This window comes from Camellia sinensis, chromosome 14, assembly GCF_055761805.1.
Source record: "Camellia sinensis isolate YWXY chromosome 14, ASM5576180v1, whole genome shotgun sequence".
NCBI lineage: Eukaryota > Viridiplantae > Streptophyta > Magnoliopsida > Ericales > Theaceae > Camellia > Camellia sinensis.
In genome coordinates, this window is record NC_138974.1 from 142277477 (window position 1) to 142300943 (window position 23467).

The following is a 23467-nucleotide window of genomic DNA, read 5'->3' on the forward strand; positions in this document are numbered from 1 at the left end:
GAGTAAAGTGCTTGAGCCCTGCGGGTGGTCAAAAATGGGGTGTCCACAATGGGTATGGAAGTTGCTTGAGAAAAGGAAAAGGGAAAAGTAACGGGATAGAGATATATGATTTGCTTTCCATATGAGTGAACAAGTTTGTAGGACCAAACTTCCTAAAGGGAGGGAAGACTATGTTAACCTAACTCGTATTATGCTTAATTATGCATGTGATTATGTGTTTGATATGAATTTGCATGTTTAATTGTGTGAATTATGTTATTTTGGAAGTATATTTGTCAAATGTGGAATATCTGTTGCAATTAGAACTTTGAACTAAAATGAAAAGCCTTAAAGGCGCCAGAAACCAAAACCGACTTCATACCTGTGTTTAGCATGATTTTTAGAGCCTGCTATGAAATTTTTTAAAATTATGATTCGTAATGATTTAATTAAGTTAATTAGCCTAAGTTATATATATGTATCTAGCTATTTTGAGTTCATCTTTGTGGAGAGTGTGGACACCCAATTTTTTACCGCCCTTAAGACTTGGGCGCCATCGATTGATCACCCAATGATGAATGCATATGCTTGTCAAATGCTCGATTTCCTCAGTAAGAAACCTCAGTTTGGAGCCTCAGAAACCTACAAACTTTGTGCCTTGTTTTTGGACCAAAACAGTGTTTTTTTAAGCCTGACCATCTAGGGGCCTGTCGGCCATTAGTGGCCTGCCACTATTAGTGGCCGGCCGCCTCATTTTATGCAAAAATTCAGATCTTTTTGGCCAGCTATGCTAGCTGTCTCCTCAGATGCATGCATTGCACTAGTTGTGTATGTATGGATATTTTCGAGATAGTCTCATACATTTCTATATATAGATGACTCCCTCTCAAAAATTAGGGTTAGAAAAATTTGTGGAGCAAAGTCTTGGAAAATATTTCTCTCTCTACATTTCTCTCTCTCGCTCTCTCTCTCTCTTGGAAATTATATACCTTTCACATAGACCCTCTAAACTAAAATTTGAGGGTCTTTTGCTGAGGTTATTGAGCTTGCATTTTAGCTCTTGAGGGTGTGGAATTGGTGGTTTATAATTCAAAATGGTTACTCTTCTTCAAGAGGTATAATTCCTATCTTCTTTCCTCTATTTGTTCACTATCTTTTCTTACTATTTTGAGGCCAGTTTTCACCTATGTTGATGGGCTGAAACTTGTGTTTCCCATCTTTTCATAAACTCTTTTTGAGCTTTTTACCACTGACTTTCTGAGGTTTTTCAGAGGCTAAAATGTGGTTTTGAAGTCCGAAAAATAGAGGGGTTAGCCTCCCCTCCTTTGGCTTGTTTACTAGTTTAATTGCTCCATTTTCTAGCTTGTTTTTGTAGATGTTTTTACCTTAATTTCAGTACTGTTTTAGCCTATTCTAGGACTATTTTAAGTTGTTCATGTCATTTATGTTTTGTATTGCATGCTTGTAGTGTAACGATCCTCATAGGTTTCGTGTTTTAGGCATTAGACACCAACCTATTTAAGATATAGCATTTATTTCATGCTTTCCATACTTGTGTTTATCTCTAATCATCTCTGTACTTCTTGTTTGCTTTAAGAGTCATTTCAAACCAATTGTTTATTTAAGCTTGAGATAGAGATTGTTGTGATTAATGGTTTAATCTCTTCGGAGGTTCATTACCAATGACATGACATCTCTATTATGCCCAAAATAACCCTTTGTTTGACACTTCTTTCCATTAGTGGACTTAATCTTCATTATTGAACTACAAGGCTTAAGGAATGGAAATGTAATTAATGAGGTATTAAAATTGAAATAAAATGGAGCAAGATAATAAAATGGTTTGGGTTCAATCAAACGTTAATTGAATCCATTGAGTCTTAAGTCGTTTCATACTTGTTAGTGATGAAAATGGTTCAAGAGCCAATGTTGACCACTATCCTTGATCAATATCATGATAGGGAGTAGGTTTGTGGGTCTTTCATTATGCATTTATTGAAATTGTATCCCTTGGTTCATAAGTCATCACGCAATGAATTTGCACCGATTGATGGCTTGTGAATTGAGCCTACCCTTCCTTTGAGCTGTTTGATGAAAAGGAGAGGCAGGGTGGACAAACATCCCCTAAAAATGCTCTGATTGTGCTCTGTTTGTTATCTGTTGCAGCAAGGCAATACCACAAACTAGTGGCTAGCCAACCACTTTTTCTGTGCGGCTGTCCACTACTTTTGGCTGGCCAGCCACCTTTTTCAGCCAAACAGTACCACTTTTCTTGCAGAACAGAACAGATGCTGAGGCAAAACAATGCAAATTGTTTATTGTAAAATAGAACCCTTTTGGCAGCAAAATAGAGGCATTTTTCAAGGGAGGAAACAATATGCATACATAAGCCGTTCCCTCATTTCTCGGGGCTCGTTAACTTGTGGACTTGTACTATTTATTACGTAGTTAGAAGAGCTAGTTAACATGGTTATATAATTAATTTGAGTAATTAATCTTTTGTTGTAATTATTTAATTAGCTAGGACCTGTTAGTGAAATTCAGTGTTGTAATAATTAGTTAGCTAGCTAGCTAGGACATTTATTCGGACCCTCCTGTGCACGGGCAAATTATAATAATGTGTATGTCTTCCAACCCCACGTCTTTCTCCCTTTTATTTACCCGCTTATGATGGATAACATAGAGAATCATGTTTACTTAGGGCCTGTTTGGTAACACTTACGCTTTCAGTTTATATTTACAAAAATTTTATAAACTGGTTTTTGTTTATTTTTTGTTTGTTTTTAGAAAAACATAAACTACAAACGCATTTGGTTTAGAAAAAATATTTTAAAAAATTTAAAAATATAAAAAAGAGTGAGAAATGGCAAGTGGTGGCGGGTGGTGGATGGAGACGAGCGGTGGCGGCGGAAGACGATGATAGAAAATGATGGCGGGTGGTGGTGGAGGAAGACGGTGGTGGAAAATGATAGCGAGTGGGTGGTGGTGGGTGGGTGGGTGACGGTGGCAGGTGATGGGTGGTAGCGAGTGGGTGGTGGTGGCAAGTGGGTGGCAGATGGCATGTGGTGGTGGTGGGTGGTGGCGGATGGGTGGTGGTGGTGGTGGGTGGGTGGGTGACGGTGGCAGGTGGTGGGTGGTGGTGGTGGTAGGTGGTGGCGGATGGCGGGTGGTGGCGGATGGTGGTGGTGGGTGGGTGGATGATGGTGGCAGGTGGTGGATGGTAGCGACTGGGTGGTGGTGGTGGTGGTGGTAGTGGTGGGTGGATGGCGGATGGCGGGTGGTGGCGGTGGGTGGGTCGGTGGTGGTGGCGGGTGGATCGGTGACGGTGGCGGGTGGGTCGGTGGGTGACAGTGGCGGGTGGTGGGTGGTAGCGAGTGGGTGGTGTTGGTGGTGGTGGTGGTGGTAGGTGATAGGTGGTGGTGGCAGGTAATGGGTGGTGGTGGTAGGTGGGTGACGGATGGCGGGTGGTGGTAGGTGGTGGCGGGCAAGTGGTGGTGGTTGGTGGGTGGGTGGGTGACTGTGGCAGGTGGTGGGTGGTAGTAAGTGGGTGGTGGTGGTGGTGGTGGTGGTGGTGGGCGGTGGGTGGTGGTGGCAGGTGGGTGGCGGGTGGATGGTGGGTGATGGTGGTGGTGGGTGGGTGGCAGGTAGGTGGTGGTGGCGGGTGGTGAATGGTGGTGGTAGGTGGGTGGTGAGTGGTGATGGTGGGTGGTGGCGACGGGCGGTGGATGGTAGTGGCGGGTGGTGGGTCGTGGCGGGTGGGTGGCAGGTGGTGGTGGTGGCGAGGGGTGGGTGGTGGTGGCGTGTGGGTGGTAGGTGGGTGGCGAGTGGGTGGTGGTGGCCGGTGGTGGGTGGTGGTGGCAGAAGACGTTGGTGGAAAATGGTGGCGGGTGGTGGCTAGTGTTGGGTGGTTAAAAAAAAAAAAACTCAAAACTCAAAACGTAAACTCATTTTTTGAGTTTACATTTTTTGGCCAAATTTTATGAACTGAGACCATTGATTTATAAATCAAAAATTTACCAAACAAGTTTTTATTTGAGTTTTTAAAATTTTTATAAATATAAACTGAAAACGTAAGTGTTACCAAATAGCACCTTAGCATTTTCCACGTACAAAGTATCCATTGTCTTGCATGCATTAAGCTCGGCCCATCAATCTAACTCACATTGTTATTTATTACTTCTTTGAAAACGTGCTCAAACCGCATGTTATCAAGTTGATTCACATGCCATGATAGTAGCTGAGCCTATTTAAATTGCATATTGCATGTGTTGCATTAGTCATGTTGCATTATTTAGGAGCTTGCATGTCTTCTAATTCTTTTGCTTTGTTTGGCTTGCCACGGAGTACTAGGTGGGCATTTTTCACTTTAGCATATCGCATGCATGTGATTGTTGCCATGTCAAGCATGATACCATCAGGCTAAGTGCTTAATTGATATAACTCTTGAATGCCCGTGGATGAAGGCTAATTGCTTAAATTGGAATAATTTGAGTAATGTATATGATATCACTTTTTCAAGTGGTACATATTCAAAACAATTTTCAAACAAACATGAAATCAAAATGTTCTAATTTTTGCAAATTAGTCTATACTTTTGTGTGCCACTGTAGACGTCCCCGAACGTACCGAGAGGCAATCCCGTTTTGTTCATTGGGGCTCACTACAGTTCGGACTCAAATTGTCACGGTTCTTAATCTGATCTCACAATGTGCAATGTGAGATTGATAAATCACCAAAGAGTCCAAATCCGGCAAATCGTTTTGGAAAACTGATTTTGTTAGAAAAAAGTGTCAAACATGGACTGCTTTGCCAGATACAGAGTCACCACCTAAATATTTTATTTTCGAGGGAATTTAGGAAACCCTGACTTGTTTGCCTAAGGCCACGTGTCCGTCATCACTAAAGTTACCTCGGCTCGGGAACTTGGGTACGATTGGGGAAGGTCAGCTATGAGCACCCCCACTCGTCCGATCAAAGATCGGCCTCTACTAACCATGATATCGAGTTTTGAAAACATTATGTGCTCTTATTCCGGTTATTAGCCTAGAATTACTATGTGATGCGCACAGCATACAAGTATAGACTGGATTGCCTGAATTGGAACAAAACATTTCATGTTTGTTTGCGGTTTGTTACTCGCAAGTAGGCTAAAAATGCAGATTTTGCCACCCTCGGGTGGGCTTAGAAAACATGGTTTTGCCACTATCTAGTGAGCTTAAAACTCACAGTCAATGCATTATTCCAATTAAGATAATCCAACATTCACCCACAGGCATTTAGGCAGATATATCACATAAGCACATAGCCTCATGGTAAGCATGCTATCATGGCAACACTCACACTCATGCAAGATGCTAAAGCATAAAAAGCTTACCGAGTACTCCGAGCAAAGAAAGAAGCTAATTAGAAAACATGCATGAATCCCAACTATACGGATATGCCTAATGCAACACATGCAGGAATGCAACTATAATAGGCTCGGCTATTCTAAGATGGCATATGATGATGCTATAGCTAACACGTATTCAACTTGGAATTGAAATACAATGCAGTTAGTATGATGCACTGAGCCCGGTGCATGCAAGATAGATGAATGGATGCAAACATGCAAACATAAGTATGCTAATTGAAATATGCCATAATCTAACCATCATAAGCTGGTAAATAAAAGGGAGAAAGACGCGGGGTTGGAAGACATACATCGCAAACACGCACACTTATTACAACATTGTCCTCGCTCGGAGGGTCCGAATAAATAATACAAACCAAATAAATAATTAACTACTCTAGCTAATTAAATATTACAAAACTTCTAATTAATTATAGAAGGAAGGTGGTCGCAACCCTGCCTCGGAATGATGGGATGATGCATGCTCAATTTGCCTCGCCCGGAAACCCGTTGCCATGCCACTGTTGCCTCTGTTTGCACTATTCTACACCTCTGAGGACTGTGAAAATCCTGGAGATGCCTCGGAGTTGCTCCCTGAGCATTTTGAGATGCCACCGGCCAAGGTAAAGATCCACCAGCCATTGATAAATGGTCATCGACCAGTTGTGAAGCCATCGGCTTGATATTTTTGGTCGGTCGGCACTGTATGTAGTCGGTCGGCCAAATATTCTTGCAGAATCCTGTTTTGACAGCAGCAGAGGACAGATAGTGCATGGCAAGGAAATTTCAAAGCAATGTGTGCATGGCCACTCTCCCTATCATGCTATAGACTCAAGGGAGTGTGGCCCTCGGTCCTCGGGCCACCAATCACGCATTTCGATGAATGATGGCCAAAGGCACCAAGCTTGCAAATCAATGTAAATGAATGCAACAAACGAGTGAATGCTTCACGCCCTATCATGTTGAGATCAAGGGCGTCGGCGACCGAGGAGTGAGACGTGTTTCGTCACTTTGAGTATGAACACACCTCATTCCTCATGTTTGGTTTGACACCCCAAACCAAACATAATGCAATGTATGTATGCAATATGGCTCAAGTGTACAAAATGGCATCAAGTATGGAATATGAGGCTAAGTTAGCAAAACATGCCAAATGCAATGCAACCTATACATGCAAATATGTAATATGCCAAGCATGCAAAATGCAATGTAGCAAACATGGAAAAATATGCAATGGAACTAGCATGTGCCAACACACAATGAACAAAATATGCAACAAACATGCGACGAACATGCAATGGTGGACTTAAACCGCAAAGGGCAAACCTCAGCCTTGCCATAAACAGTGGCCAAAAGTGATGGAAATGATGGACAAATGCTCATGCAAATATGCACACCAATGGGCCTAAAACTAAGGCATAAAAGGGAGCATTCCACTACAACTATCATGACCACACATGGCATGGATTATGCAACCAAAAACAGAGTTTCAATGCGTCAAAATACACCCCAAAACCCACTGATATGGTAGCCGAAGGACTTAAACAAAAAGGCATACACCAAGGACTCAAACATGGAGCACAGGACCACAACTCTTCAAGGCATTGAAAGGGTAACAAATGCAAGCATGTAAGCATAAAACATGGACTGAAATGGCATGATAAGTGATTCCAAATCACTGAAATAGCCAAAGTAATGCATGCTAAAGACTCACACACCCGAAGCCAACAAGCTAAAATGCAAAGAGGCTATACAAAGCATGAAAAGCATGACCAAATCGACACCCAACAGAGCTTAAACATGATAAAACATGACCAAAAACTTCACAAAGCTAAGCCAAAATATGCAAGCATGGTGATCCAAATGCAAGATGCATCACTAGGCAAAATAGAGGAATGCAAGGCAAGTGTATGTTGCATGCAAGGGGTCGACAAACCAACATGGAACAAAGGTAAAACATGCTAAATAAACACCAAATAACCTCTGAAATAAAGCCAAACAAAGCTAGGCATGCATGCTACCCTTATAAGCCAAAACACAAGCAAATGAGACAAAAGGGGAGAGGGGTGTCCCTCTTCTATGAAAGACCTCAAAACCCCTTTATCACCACTAAAAATCCTCTGGATTTTAGTGGTGATAAAGCCAATACACGAAAGTTCCCAAAGCTCAACAAAGAAGGCACAAAAAGGGCCAAACAAGGCCTAAGAGGGGGAGGTCGACCCCCAACACCAAAACGACCTTAATGAAACATCTTAAAAATCAAAAAATAGAACTTTTATTAGTTATACACCAAGCTTAAAACTGCATGCAAGATACGTTAAAAGCTAGTGCAAGAATGGGGAATATAAAGCAATAGTGCTCACCCTTGAAGAACACTTGAAGAACAGCAACTCCAGCCCCCTCCTTCTGATCAAAACCAACTCAAAACTCCAAGAACAAACTCTCAACACCTCCAAATATGATACATATCAATGCACGTATAAATACAGAGATCATGTGGTTAATCTGATTTTGTACTAGTTTCAAAACGGCCTTAGACTCAGCCTTTAAACATGATGGCTTTAAGCCCTTGGACGGATTGGCATTGAGCCCTTAAACAGAATGACATTAAGCCCTTATCAGAATGGCATACAACCCTTATCAGAATGGCATTAAGCCCTTATCAGAATGGCATACAGCCTTTATCAGAATGGCATTAAGCCCTTATTAGAATGTATGAACTCAAGAGGTGTCTCGCACGAATTCTAGAGGTGACTCACATTGTAGCACTTAGTTCCATACAACACTTTGTTTCACACCAGAAAATACAGATTAGCCATTGGCCCAGATATTATCAGAGTAGGCTAGTTTCAGAATCTTACAGAATTCCAAAGTCATGGAAAAGTATACACATTCTTTCCATCATTCGTTCACATTCTTTGAATCCTTAACATAGTTACATAATTGACATGCGATAACAGAATGCTAATGGCCATCATTAGCTGTAAGTAGAGCGTATGTTACAGATTAACACAGTTGTCTTGCGTATAACAGAGCATTAATAATAGTTGTTTACAAAAACATATGCGTCATTACAGTACTATTCATGAAAGCAGACCAATTCACACCATGACATGGGTCATATAACAATGTTGTTGATATTCAATTCTTTGACGTATAAGGCAACCCGTGGTTCTATTCGATTATTCATTTCGATAATCCATTCTAGGCAGATATCTATGTCATAAAACATGCGTCGAATCAACCAGATTATAGGAGTCCATAATAGGATATTCAAAATATCATGTTTCCATAAGTGGGGTTTACATCCCCAATTCCTTTATCATCAATCAATTGCACAACATTAATAATTCGTATGTAATTCTTATACGGAGTCATAAGTAACTTACAGATTGTAGCACATTTATGTTAACTATTAACCATAACTAGAATGCAGAGTAGTACCAGAGTCATGCCGATGTACACAAAGTCTTTTCAACGTTCTCACCGATTCCCAAACAACATAAACGTTAACGTAATTACTTGTAAAGAGCAGAGTGTTATTAATGGTAGTAAACGTACGATTACAGTTCTACTACTAACAGTGTTATGACGACGTGCTAGTTCCTCCCGGAGTGTGTCCTGCACACATTTGTAACTTGCAAATTAGTTTATTTCTCTTTGTTGAATTACTTCCTGAGTCATTTCACTTCAATGAATTTTAGAAACATCATCAGGCATAAAACACAAATTCTAAAAATATCCGAGGGTCAAGCAGGCAAAACGGAGCAAACCGTTTTTTCCAGCATGGGCCGCATGTGCGGCTGTGAGCCCCGCACGTGCGGCGGTTGGTCCCGCACGTGGGGCGTTTGGTCCCGCACGTGCCTTTTAGACAGGAGCCAAAATTCCCAAAATCCTCATTTCCCGCACGTGCGGCCATGACTCCCGCACGTGCGGCTGGGGTTCCCGTACGTGCGGCCATGACCCCCGCACATGCGGCGATGTGCTCAAGTTCCATTCCGAAATTCAGATAAAATCCAATCTTTGGTGAGTATTTACAAGGTTCAAAATAGACTCCTAATTTGCTAATCATGGTTCAAAATTTATGTACAAAGACATTTCAAACATGTATCAATTTCATCATGAATTGATTCTTCAATTCCTCACAATTCATAAACACAAGTTAAACACTTCGAATATTCTATATAACTACCAAATATATACACAATCATTCAAAGCCATAACTAAATTCAAATATGTGAAGATAAGGAATAGAATGAAATTCTTCTCCATATAATTCACTTAACTCCAAATCAATCCAACAATAAAACATCTTCTTAACTTAACCAATGCACACTCTAATTGCATGATTCTCAAAGAAAATCTTACTCATTTTCAAGAGAGGACATAATTCAAGTAAAATGCACATACCTTGAGCTTTAAACCTTACAATCCCTCTCAATCCCTCTCAATTCCTAATCTTTCTTCTTGATGAAACCTTCCTCTTGATCCTTTCTCTTCAACTCTCTTCTTCTCTAATTCTCTCTCTCGGGAAATATTTTGAGGAATGGCTTTTTCAAGTCAAATATGTATAGAGTATAGATATATATATATATATAAGTGAGTAATGACGAATTTTAATCAGTTTAATCACTCCTAATTGAAATTTCACAGAAAATCATACTATGACCTAAAAATCATGCTGATCTTAAATGTAAAATCAATTTCAGATAATTAAGCCTCTAAGGCTTTCAATTTCTGATTTAATCATTAGAATTGTAACAGATTTTTCTCTCATTAGACAGATATGCATCCACCATCATAGGACTCACTTCATTAAGCTTAATTCCACATAAAATTTCACAATGAACATTTAAAACACAGAATAAGGGACTAAAAATATACCGGAATCATGTACGAGGGTCGAGTTATTACACTCTCCCCCCCTTAAATAAGTTTGGTCCCTCAAACTTGTTTTACCATGTAACAAATTAGAAATCCCTGTCTCACCTCAAACTTGTAGATGCTCACATAATTCCTCAATTCGAATAATTCACAGGTTAATCCGATATTTATCACAGTTATTCAAAAGTTCTTAACATAACAAGCATCTCGTAACTTTATTCAACTAGTCATTTCAATGCCTAGTTCAGGTATAAAAATATCAACTCCATATATTTAGTCCATAGGATCATGTGTCGAAAAAGATAAGACTACAAGAGTCCATTGCAGAATATTCAAAACATAACATCTCCAGTAGGCAAGGTTTATAATCACAATATTTTTCTGCCGATAAGTTCCATCACATCAATTCTCAAATACAGAAATGTAATAAATATCATTTCCTTAAGTACATAATTCGTAAATTCCCATAACACACGTTAATTTCAATCATAATAAAAATATCCTCTACCAAGTTTCTAACCAGATTGACCCAGCATTAATAGTATTCTCATTAGGAGGTACATGTCCAAACTTGCTCAGTTAAGTAATGCCTTGGGTAAATCATGTATTACAATTCGCTCAAAAGTAAATCATCAATTAAGGTTATATGTGTTTTTCAAAAGAAATCCATTATGTAGGTAATTCCAAATCGTATTATGCATAATGAAATCAGACATCAGAGCCCATCAATAAAGTTCTGCCTATTTAACAGGGTATACTTTATTCCGGCAGTCACAAATAAGTTGTTCAGGTACGTAGCCATTAGCTTCACCATCAAACAGTTATGATCATATCAAAGCGAGCATCATACAGCTTTGTAAAGTCATACAGATATATCATTATAGACACTTAGTCATACTGTCATGAGTTCAAGCCTGAGCAATAGATACAAATATAACAACCATCATTTCAAGCAAAGGGGGTCATTCAACGATAAGGCCAAAAATCAAATTCAAAATCATGTTTACTTGATTAATCATAACAGTAGAGTGAAACATCCTCCCTTATTAAGCATTTCTTCTTGCTACAGCACAATTAATTTGGCCTTTTTTTTTTATCATTTCTGTGTTCCACAGTTCGGATAATTCTTTTCTTCTTACTATAAAGTCAACCACATGGTTTCATATTCACAATTTGTAATTACAGTGGGTCAGCAAACAACCAGACAGAAATTATAGACCAGTCGCCTGGCCCAGTTAATTAATATAAGCAACGTATCCAGTTACTTCACGTACGTAGGCTCTATCAGATCCCTTCGTAGGGTCATTAATTCATTAAATATACAATAATCACATCCATCTGGATTGCATAAGGTCTAGAATTTCAACAGTATTGCGACAAGGTCATTTGACCAACTAATATTAGAGTTAGAATTCTTAGCGAGATTAGTTTCATATGATAATAAATCAATTCGGAATCACGTAATGAGCATCGTTCAAATCCGTAAATATCTAACATTCGCATATCTACACAGAAATTATCACAGAAATGATTTCTCAATCTTAAGTCCTGAATGTACACAAACAGAATTGTAATTCTTACGGTAAATTATCAGATTACCAATCATTTAGTCTCGGTCTCAAAGTAGTTAATAACTACCTATCCCCCCCCCCCTTTTTTTTTTTTTTTGAGTGTCATAAGAGTAGACACGTAATGCAAGTAGGGTTCTTCCTATCATTCGACCATCTTTATGAAAATCCCGATTACATACTACAGATTACACATAAACAAAACAATTTAGAAAGTACAGATGACAGATGACAGATTTCAGATTCCAGATTTCAGACCACAGATTTTAGATTTCAAATCATAAATTTCACAAACAAATCCCGATTGCACATAAACAAAACTCCTCCGACACCATCAATAATTCCCTTGGTTCCTCATCAGAAGTCATCAATAATTTTCTCAGTTTACGAAATCATATTAATTATATGCTGTTTCAAGGTCAATAATCAATTCCTCAGCATAGCTTATCTATTTAACCATCAGTAAGAAATAAAATCACAATCAATTAACTCCTTTCACAATTTTAAGAGGGACCACTATATGCATAATTTTTTTCTTACAGTCAGCCATTCCCAACACAATTTCAATCAGCACGCGAAACACATCTTATCAAAACATTCAAACATAGTAACTCCTCAAAATCACAGATCTGAACATTGTTATGGCAAGGAAGTGATAGCTATACCATAAAAGGTAGGGCATCACATAGATCATTTCCTTTGGTCTTAGAAATATTCCATACTTAGAGTTTAATCACCTCATCTAAACAGATGTTAGAAAGTACAGTCACGTTATCATCATTTTCCACAGGTGATTATTATCCGATAACACACATTTCATTTAACTAGTTGCACATACAATGTCTTACCGGTCAGCTCGAACCCTCACCACGCTTCCGTAGTGCAATGTCGTTGTTTTAATTCCATCGCAGGTCCTTTTTACTTATGTTGCACAATTTTCCTTTTCATTGTGTCTAGCCAGGCGGGGGTAAAACCCTCCAGATCTTCTATCTTTATGATCATCACGTTCTGCATCACAATCAATCACAATATGCGCAAAAATATACAATAGGCATAGTTCAAAATCGTTAGCGTTAGCAGAGTACCTTTAACGTTGCCATCGATCTTTCATATACTTTCAAAATGCAATGCATGATGCCTAAGTCTTTTCTAGACATCCTAAGGCTCAATGGATTCGTGTGTGAGATAGTAACTCGTGCTCCGATACCACTTGTCACGCCCCAAACTCGCCCCTAAAAGTTTGGGCATGACCTACTCAGAAACGGACACTTAACCTAGTATACATAATGTATGGGGCCTGAGCGGAAGCATTTAACAACGTACAACAACATAAAACTACATCCATCGAGCTATTACTATCATGCCAGGATCACAAACTTTGCATCAGATAGATAGACGCATAGTAACGTACATCTAAGAAATTAGTTATGCATACATATATAATTGCAGACCTAGCCTCATGATTGAGCATATAACAAGACATTGAGGGAAGGAAGAAGTTATACACATTACAACTTTAGACAGACAATTAAAACACAAAGCTGAAAGCTTAACAAGGCTCCATAAAATTGCATGGGCTTCATTTAAGTGCCTGGTCCCCCTGAGGCTGACAAAAGAGAGACAAGCATCCAGGGTTAAGACTGACCTCCGGAAGGATTACCGACAGAATCAGACAAAACACAGAGTGAGCCAGGCTCGATGAATAGTAGTACTTAAACAATTCGATGCTCAACTTAAAACATGATACATATCAAGGCGCATATAAATGCAGAGATCATGTGGTTAATCTGATTTTGTACTAGTTTCAGAACGGCCTTAGACTCAGCCTTTAAACATGATGGCTTTAAGCCCTTGGACGGATTGGCATTGAGCCTTTAAACAGAATGGCATTAAGCCCTTATCAGAATGGCATACAGCCCTTATCAAATTGGCATTAAGCCCTTAGCAGAATGTATGAACTCAAGAGGTGTCTCGCACGGATTCTAGAGGTGACTCACATTGTAGCACTTAGTTCCGTACAGCACTTTGTTTCACACCAGAAAATACAGATTGGCCAAAGGCCCAGATATCATCAGAGTAGGCTAGTTTCAAAATCTTACAGAATTCCAGAGTCATGGGAAAGTATACACATCCTTTCCATCATTCATTCACATTCTTTGAATCCTTCACATTGTTATATAATTGACATGCAATAACAGAATGCTAATCGCCATCATTAGCTGTAAGTAGAGCGTATGTTACAGATTAACACAGTTGTCTTGCGTATAACAGAGCATTAATAATAGTTGTTTACAGAAACACATGCGTCATTACAGTACTATTCATGAGAGCAAACCAATTCACACCATAACATGGGTCATATAACAATGTTGTTGATATTCAATTCTTTGACTTATAAGGCAACCCGTGGTTCTATCTGATTATTCATTTCGTTAATCCATTCTAGGCAGATATCTATGTCATAAAACATGCATCGAATCAACCAGATTATAGGAGTCCATAATAGGACATTCAAAATATCATGTTTCCGTAAGCGGGGTTTACATCCCCAATTCCTGTATCATCAATCAATTGCACAGTATTAATGCGGAGTCATAAGTAACTTATAGATTGTAGCACATTTATGCTAACTATTAACCGTAACCAGAATGCAGAGTAGTACCAGAGTCATGCCGATGTACACAAAGTCTTTTCAACGTTCTCACCGATTCACAAACAACATAAACGTTAACGTAATTACTTGTAAAGAGCAGAGTGTTATTAACGGTAGTAAACGTACGATTACATTACTACTACTCACAGTGTTGTGATGACGTGCTAGTTCCTCTCGGAGTGTGTCCTGCACACATTTATAACTTGCAAATTAGTTTATTGCTCTTTGTTGAATTACTTCCTGAGTCATTTCACTTCAATGAATTTTACAAACATCATCAGGCATAAAACACAAATTCTAAAAATATCCGAGGGTCAAGCAGGCAAAACAGAGCAAATCGTTCTTTCCAGCATGGGCTACACGTGCGGCTGTGAGCCCCGTGCGTGCGGCTGTTGGTCCCGCACGTGCCTTTTAGACAGTAGCCAAAATTCCCAAAATCCTCATTTCCCGCACGTGCGGCCATGACTCCCACACGTGCGGCTGGGGTTCCTGTACGTGCGGCCATGACCCCCGCACGTGTGGCGATTTGCTCAAGTTCCAGTCCGAAATTTAGATAAAATCCAATCTTTGGTGAGTATTTACAAGGTTCAAAATAGACTCCTAATTTGCTAATCATGGTTCAAAATTTATGTACAAAGACATTTCAAACATGTATCAATTTCATCATGAATTGATTCTTCAATTCCTCACAATTCATAAACACAAGTTAAACACTTTGAATCTTCTATATAACTACCAAATATATACACAATCATTCAAAGCCATAACTAAATTCAAATATGTGAAGATAAGGAATAGAATGAAATTCTTCTCCATATAATTCACTTAACTCCAAATCAATCCAACAATAAAACATCTTCTTAACTTAACCAATACACACTCTAATTGCATGATTCTCAAAGAAAATCTTACTCATTTTCAAGAGAGGACATAATTCAAGTAAAATGCACATACCTTGAGCTTTAAACCTTACAATCCCTCTCAATTCCTAATCTTTCTTCTTGATGAAACCTTCCTCTTGATCCTTTCTCTTCAACTCTCTTCTTCTCTAATTCTCTCTCTCGGGAAATATTTTGAGGAATGGCTTTTTCAAGTCAAATAGGTAAAGAGTATATATATATATATATATAAGTGAGCAAAGACGAATTTTAATCAGTTTAATCATTCCTAATTGAAATTTCACAGAAAATCATACTATGACCTAAAAATCATGCTGATCTTAAATGTAAAATCAATTTCAGATAATTAAGCCTCTAAGGTTCTCAATTTGTGATTTAATCATTAGAATTGTAACAGATTTTTCTCTCATTAGATAGATATGCATCCATCATCATAGGACTCACTTCATTAAGCATAATTCCACATAAAATTTCACAATGAACATTTAAAAGCACAGAATAAGGGACTGAAAATATACCGGAATCATGTACGAGGGTCTGGTTATTACATTAACCCGGATACCAAAGTCCTGTCTAGGTTTTCATTCAGCTTTTCTTTTGAGTCTCTAACCGAAGATCTGGACCTTTCGAATGAGAACTCTATAGATTCTGTGAACTTTTCTATGCCACTGATTTATTGTATTGACCAAGATTTTCAGAATTTGAATGAAAACGAAGAGGAAGAATTCCTCTGGCTTTGTAAAACTAGATTAGTCGAGAGGAGAAAAGGTATGCTAAGCCTTGTTTTGATGAAATCATTGCCATTAGTGTGGGTACTGAGAGAGATCCACGCTTGGTCCAGATCGAGTCCACATTATCTTTGGAGAAACGCGAGTGCTTAATCGCTTTATTAAAAGATTTCAAAGATGTTTTCGCGTGCTCCTATGAAGACATGCCCGGAATCAATCCTAAGATTGTATAGCACCGGATCCCTCTCGACCCTGAGGCCCAACCAGTCAAGCAGAAGCTGCATAGAATTCGTCTGGACTGGGCATTGAAAATCAAGGAAGAGGTCACCAACCAAATTGATGCAGGATTCTTGTTAATGTCCAAGTATTCGACTTGGTTAGTCAATATCGTCCCCGTACTGAAGAAGGATGGAAGAATTCAGGTTTGTGTCGACTTTTGGGGCATGAACAAAGCTAGTCCTAAGGATGACTTTCCACTGCAGCATATTGATGAGTTGGTAGACTTCACCGTGGGCCATGCATTGCTTTCCTTTATGGATGGGTTCTCCGGGTATAACCAGATTCTGATGGCACTGGAGGATAGGGAAAAGATGGCTTTAACCACACCATGGGATACGTACTACTACCGAGTCATACCGTTTGGGTTGAAAAATGCTGGGGCTACCTATCAGAGGGCTGCGACCACTATTCTGCATGATATAATCCACAAAGAGGTTGAGGTGTATGTGGACGATATGATTGTTAAGTCTAAAAAGCAAGAAGGTCTCTACACTGTACTGCACTGGAAAAGTTCTTTCAACGGATCAGAGAATACAAATTGAGGTTGAATCCACAGAAGTATGCTTTTGGGGCGACAACAGGAAAAATGTTGGGATTTCTGATCACACAAAGGGGAATTAAAGTAGATCCTTCCAAAATCAAGGCCATATTAGAAATGCCACCACTGAGGACTGAAAAGGAGGTGTGCGGCTTTCTAGGTAAAGTGCAATTCGTAAGACGGTTTATTTCAAAACTAACCTTAACTTGTGAACCACTATTTGGTCTCCTAAAGAAAGGGAAGAGGTTTTGATAGGACAATCGATGTTAGTCTGCCTTCGAACAGGTCAAGTAGTACCTTCAGAATCCACCTGTGTTGTCATCGCCAGAGCCAGGGAAGCCTCTGATCTTGTACTTATCGGTAACAGATACAACCATAGGGTGCATGCTCGCTCAAGAATCTAAGGATAGGGTGGAGAAGGCCATCTACTACTTGAGCAAGAAGATACTAGACTACGAGACCCGCTATACTTCCTTGGAGAAAGCTTGCTTAGCCTTGGTATGGGCTACCAGGAAGTTGAGGCACTACTTGTTAGCTCACTCTGTAATCCTAGTTTCCTGATTAGATCCCATCAATATCTCTTTCAGAAACCAGCACTATAGGTAGGCTAGCTCGTTGGCCGCTCCTTCTCTCTGAATTTGATCTCAATGTTACACGCAAGTCAGTTAAAGGAAGAGCTGTAGCGGAATTCCTAGCAAACCACCCAGTAGAAGGAGATGAGGTAGTGGAATACTTGTTCCCAGATGAAGATATTATGCAAGGAGAAGAAGAAACTTGGACGATGTACTTTGACGGAGCATCCAATCAATATGGTTATGGGATAGGTGTGTTGCTGATAGCACCCGATGATTCCCATATACCCTTAGTCTTCAAACTCCGATTCAAAGTGTCCAACAATGAAGCAGAATACAAGGCGTGGTTTAGAAGTTGCCCTAGAACTACGGGCAAGAAGGTTGGACATCATTGGGGACTCAAATTTGGTTGTTTCCCAAGCAAACGGAGATTGGAAAGTCAAAGAAGAGAAAATGAAGGTTTATCATCAGACCATGGACATTCTGATTTCGAGGCCTGAAAAACTAACATTTATGCACCTGCTAAGAGAGAATAATCGGTTCACTGATGCATTAGGAACTCTATCTTCTATGGTAGACATCCTGTTGGGAGCGAAGATGCATCCAATCATTATCAAACAGAAATACACGCCAGCTTATGAGACCATCGCCGCTATAGATGAAGTTCAAGACAAGAACCCCTGGTACTATGACATTTGGAACTTTCTGGAAAAGAAAGCATATCCACCAAGGGCTAATACCAAAGACAAACGGGGAATATGGCGTCTAGCCGTCTAACATATCATCTGAGGGGGTAAGCTCTACAAAAGAGGCCATCTAGAAATGCTCAAGCTGTGTGTTGAAAAGGAGGAATCGAAGCACCTTATGGAGGTCATCCATAACAACGGTGTGATGCTAGCTCGAAAGATTCTCAGACAAGGTTATTACTGGTCAACCATGGAGGAGGATTGCATTGGTTTTGTATGGTGATGCCAAAAATGCCAAATCCATGCCAATCGCATGAATATACCACTGTCTAAGCTCTACAATGACTTTGCCATGGCCTTTCTCAGTTTGGGGAATCGACGTTATCGGTGCAGCCTCACTAAAAGGGTTAAATGGGCACGAGTTCATTTTGGTGGCGATTGACTACTTCATAAAGTGGGTGGAAGCTCAGTCCTGTGTGGTGTTGAAAGTGTTGTATGTGGCCAAATTTATCAGAAACAACATCATCTGTCAATATGGGGTTCCGAATGAGATCATATCAGATAATGACCCACACTTCAAGAAAGAGTTGGTGGATAATGTGGCTTTCTACAAGTCATCAATATATAGACCACAAACCAATGGAGCTGTTGTGGCCACCAACAAGAACCTTAAGAACATTCTGTGGAAGATGGTTGAGACCTACAGGGACTGGCCGGATAAACTAGCGTTCATGCTCTGGGGTTACAGAACGTCGATTCGAACATCTACAGGGGAAACCCCCTATTCTCTCATCTATGGGATGGAGGTTGTTCTGCCAATTGAAATTGAAGTGTCGTCACTACGAGTTATGGCCAAGTGTCAGATAGCGGAGGCGGACTGGTAGCAGAGTAGATTTGAGGAGTTAATGTTGTTTGATGAAAGAAGACTAAGGGCATTGTATCATGTCTGGGGCTACCAGCGCAGAATTGCTAGGGCTTTTAATAAGAAGGTCAAGTCCAGGAATCTCAAAGAATGAGACATGGTGCTCAAAGACAACCGAGCTCCCATCTATGGCCCTAGGGGCAAGGTCAGACCCAATTGCACCGGTCCTTATATCATCAAGTCTATTTGGTTAGGAGGGGCGATCATCCTTGTAGATCTAGATGGCCTGGAGTTTTCACAGCCGATCAATATGGACAAGTTAAAAAAATATTACCCTTGAGAGGCTCGCTAGGCCAAAAAATTGAAAGGGCGACCTAGGCAAAAATTAGAGCATGAAAAATTAGAAATAAATAAAAACTGAGCTTGCAAGATTGAAAACCCTAAAGGGCGACTTTGGAAAAAGTTAGAGCGCAAAAGGAGAGAGTTAATACTTGAGTGAACTAGAACCGAACTACGTAAGGCTTGATTCCCATCTTTGGGATACGTAGGCAAATTCATCCTGAAGTTTGGCCATAACCATCTCCAACTCAACTATCCTATTTATTCATTTTTTATAAGGCCATCTTCATTATCTGTTAGCTTAGTTGTGCGATCTTCAGTTTGACAGAAGGGCTAGCATGATGAATGTAGTTGCGGGCAGTTATGATCTTCTGATTTGGGGTTGTACATCTTGAAGATTGATTCTGTGTGTGTCAGGTAGTGATTATTCTCGAAAATGATTTTGAAAAGTTTTAATAAAAGTTGATTTTTCTCAAAATTCTACCTTTTTTACAACTTAGACCATTTTGGGACCAAAAGGAAAATTTTTAGTGTTGACAACTTTGATTCCGTTGATTTCAACACGAGTACATTCTCCAATTATCTAATTTAAATCAAAGTTGCTTTTACATCATAAAACTTGAAAAGAAAGGTCAAAGCAATAAACTAGGGGCATGGATGAGTCAGGTGCCCCTGCATTCTCTGTTTGCGCTTATGGAAGCCGCTGCAGCCAAAGTTGGCCTAACCTGTGCCTCTTTCTTGAGCCAAGCTAAGCACTCGCTGGAAAGGGCATAACTAAAACTAAGGGTAGGTGCCAGAAGCTCTCTCGTCCTCCAAGCAACGAGGTACCGAGTCAAAGATGAAACGCGAAGTAGAAATGGAGCTAGGTATTCTACTCCCTCTTCTGGTCGGGTCTGATCGTGTCCAAATTGGTGTCTGAACCGGAAGGGGAAATAGAACATGCAGTGCTTGAGGCCGATCAACTGTATGCCCGGTTGTCGAGACATGCTGTAGCTCATTTTAGCCAAGGCAAGCTAAGGGCAACACCGAGCTATATCAGCTACATATCTACTGCACATCCAGTTGCACCACCATCACTCATTGGGAAAGTCCACTAATCGCTGGCAGAAGAAGTAAGCTCGGGCTAAATATTCGGGGCAAGGGTCCACCACTTTCAGCTTATCCATGAGCCATACCAGGGAAAGGATGAAAAAGAAGAGAGATTAAAGAACGGAGAGACGTACGTTGAGAGAAAAGTAAAGAAAAGGGTTTTGAGAGAAAATAGAGCATGAATTCTGAGTTATGTAAGAATCACATATATAAGAAAGGGTGGGAAATAATACATGGAGCAGTAGGGGACTCCTCGCAAACCTGGTGGTCTCTCGCCAATGAAAACCGTCTAAACCCATTAGGGTCTCGACTAGTGCTAAACCAATGCAGCTCTTACCCTTTTTCAGGCATTGGGCTACTTCGATCAGCTTAATGCTGGCTCCGCCGCAACTAGGGGCAAGAAGAAAATGCGCGAGCATACATAAACGGAGGGCATGTTGCCGAAAGCCTCACCAGAGAAGGTCGCCTCTGTCGCCAATGTCGGAAAACCAGTGAATCAACCCAGGTATAGCTAGCTCCTTGTCATGAGCCAAAGATCGAGCTTCGTGCAAAGTAAGCCCACACATCTGTCCCAAAGCCAGGGCATGGCCAAAACTGGGCTGAAGCATGATTTCGTCATCGTGTCGGGATTGCAGCAATGCTTGAAACTCTTCAAGAGTCGAACACATTTCCCATGCTCCGAAGCGAAATACATGTGTAATCGGGTCCCAACATCGGGCTGCAGCATGGAGAAATGGAAAGCAAAGTGGAGTACGGCTTAATGGAAAAAGCACATTTATACCGAAACCTCAGAAATTTACCTTTTATGTGCCGTTTAAAGTGGTTGTCCACTCTTTGAGTTTCTCGGCAAAGAATGTTTCCATTTTTAAAGAAAACAACAACTAAAATAAGGTTCTGGTGAAGAAATTGCAAAGGAAGACCTTTTGTAGAAGATAGGGCTGTAAATGGAGGCCACCTGTCAACCAGCTGGTGGATCACCAAAAGTGGCCGACGGCCCACTTTTATGGGCCAGCTGTCCACTTTTATTGGCCGATCGTACACTATTTGTGGCTGGCCTTCCACTTTTGTGGCCTAGTAGTTTGGCATTTTGGTTTTGTCCTGTTCTTTGTGTTTTGGGGTCTTGTTTTGAGTCTTTTTGTTTTTAGCAGGTGTGCATAGCTGTGTTTAAGTTGTTTTTTTACTTTGTTTTCCATTTATCAAGTTGTATTTTGTATTTTGGTCATTAGTCGGCTTATTATTCGATTAAGAATATCGTTCCAATACAAGCATTCTCGGTTTCAAATTCAACTCCATCAAAATGTGGTGCTCATGATGCAAAAACAATAACTCTTTTCATAAAACTGTATAGTTTTTACCCCGATCATGGTTTTTTCAAAAGAGAGTACAAGTCTTTTCAAAAGCAAAAGTAAAAAACCATCTAAAGCTATACATGTGCTAAGCTACCAAAACAAAAGAAACTAAGCAAAAAGTACAAAAATCAACGCCAGTCGCATCAAGCTCAACAGGCCCTCTTCGTCCCCTTTTTTTGGTGGGGACTCAGGCGCACTGTCTTCATCAGTTCCGCTATCAAAATCAAATTTCGAGCCAGGGCCAGTATCATCATCTCCGCTCCCTGACTCAGAACCAGCCTCAGCATCCTCCTCGCTCTCTGATCCCGAGCCAACATCATCATCCTCGCTCTCAAACTCATAGTGTAGGCTCACTACCTTCTCGGAGTCGCTGGTCTCAGTATCATCCCCACTCAAAATTGGCTCTGAGCTGCTCCAACTCCGATCGCCTCTACTTCTGCCTCGACCTCGATACTCATCTTGGCCGCATGTTGGGGCCTTTCTACCTCTCCTCCCTGCCACTGGAGGAGGTGCCACCAGTGCTGCTGCTGCTGCTGCTGGTGCTGGTGCCCTCGGTGCAGATGGAACTTGAAAAACAAGCATTAACAAATTAGATACAAGACATATGTTACAGAATGTAGTATATAGTATGAGCATGGTACAGAAAACGGGTGTAGTGTGTCAGTGCAGTGTATCAAAATGAATGTCAGTTCATCATATAAGTATCGTGTATCAGTGGGAATATGGCACGTCAGTACAGCGTGGGAAGCAAATGCATAAGAAAAATGGAAAGAATACCTGGATAACGTGCAAAGTGTGTAGCATCTCCCTCCTCTGTACCATGTGAACTAAGGAGGCAACTAGTTGAAGAAGGCCCTCCGTATATTCTGTGGGTGCCTACAAGTGAGTTTAAATAATTAGTATCTAAAAAATTTTATGCGGGATGCAAGTTGTACAGTGTGGTCCATACCTGAGGTGCGCTTGGAGCTCGAACATACCCATGCCCTGCCTCCAAGAGCTCTATCGGGAGCTGATACATCATCTTGCTCGGCCGTCCACAAGGGATCATGGCGGGAATTACCAGCCAACTAGCAACCCGCACAGCAGAAGGGGCTACTCTAATACCAGCCTCGGTTTCCTGAGTAGTCTCTCTAGCCAAAGGGGTACCTGCTGCGTCGCCCGCGTAAACTCCAGTCAAGGGTGGCATAAGGTGAGTCCAGATGAAGGCTGTGTAGTCGACCTCCCCTCTAAAATAGTCGGCGTCTAGCCCTACCATATACTGAATAATGGCCTCAGCTGAGAGGCTATCAGCTGTCATCATGGATGCTAAGGGCGGCATAGAAACAACCGGGGCAGACAAGCCCAGTGTCTGGCATACAAACCGCTCTCCCAAGAACCAGGCCCCATAGAAGGGGTTATCTAGCAAAATTCGATATCAAGCGGTAGCCTAAACCCCAGTATATTGGTCTCTAACTCCGGCTGGCATCGTCACCCAAGGCTGCCACGTGATCTGCAAATAGAGACGATACAGGTTGTTAGTTGCTGTCAGTTGTCAAAATATGGATCAGAATAGTAGTAATGGGAATAAAACAGAAATGACTGTGAGTTTTAGATTACCTCTCGGGCAACCACTGTGTCGAAGTAGCGATGATAGAAGGGAAAGGTCATGTCCTC

At 40.7% G+C, this 23467-nt stretch overlaps 1 protein-coding gene across 1 annotated transcript; it reads left to right on the forward strand.

Annotated features, from left to right (window-relative positions):
• The first annotated feature begins 17813 nt into the window (after nucleotides 1-17813).
• LOC145807351 (uncharacterized) lies at nucleotides 17814-18266 on the forward strand. The gene has a single exon (XM_082905341.1). The coding sequence runs from the start codon at nucleotides 17814-17816 to the stop codon at nucleotides 18264-18266; it is 453 nt and encodes a 150-aa protein (XP_082761467.1).
• Nucleotides 18267-23467: the final 5201 nt, after the last annotated feature.

What these genes read in the sequence shown, in the direction of transcription:
- LOC145807351 (XM_082905341.1), top strand. Translation starts at nt 17,814, where the DNA reads ATGAAGCAGAATACAAGGCGTGGTTTAGAAGTTGCCCTAGAACTACGG.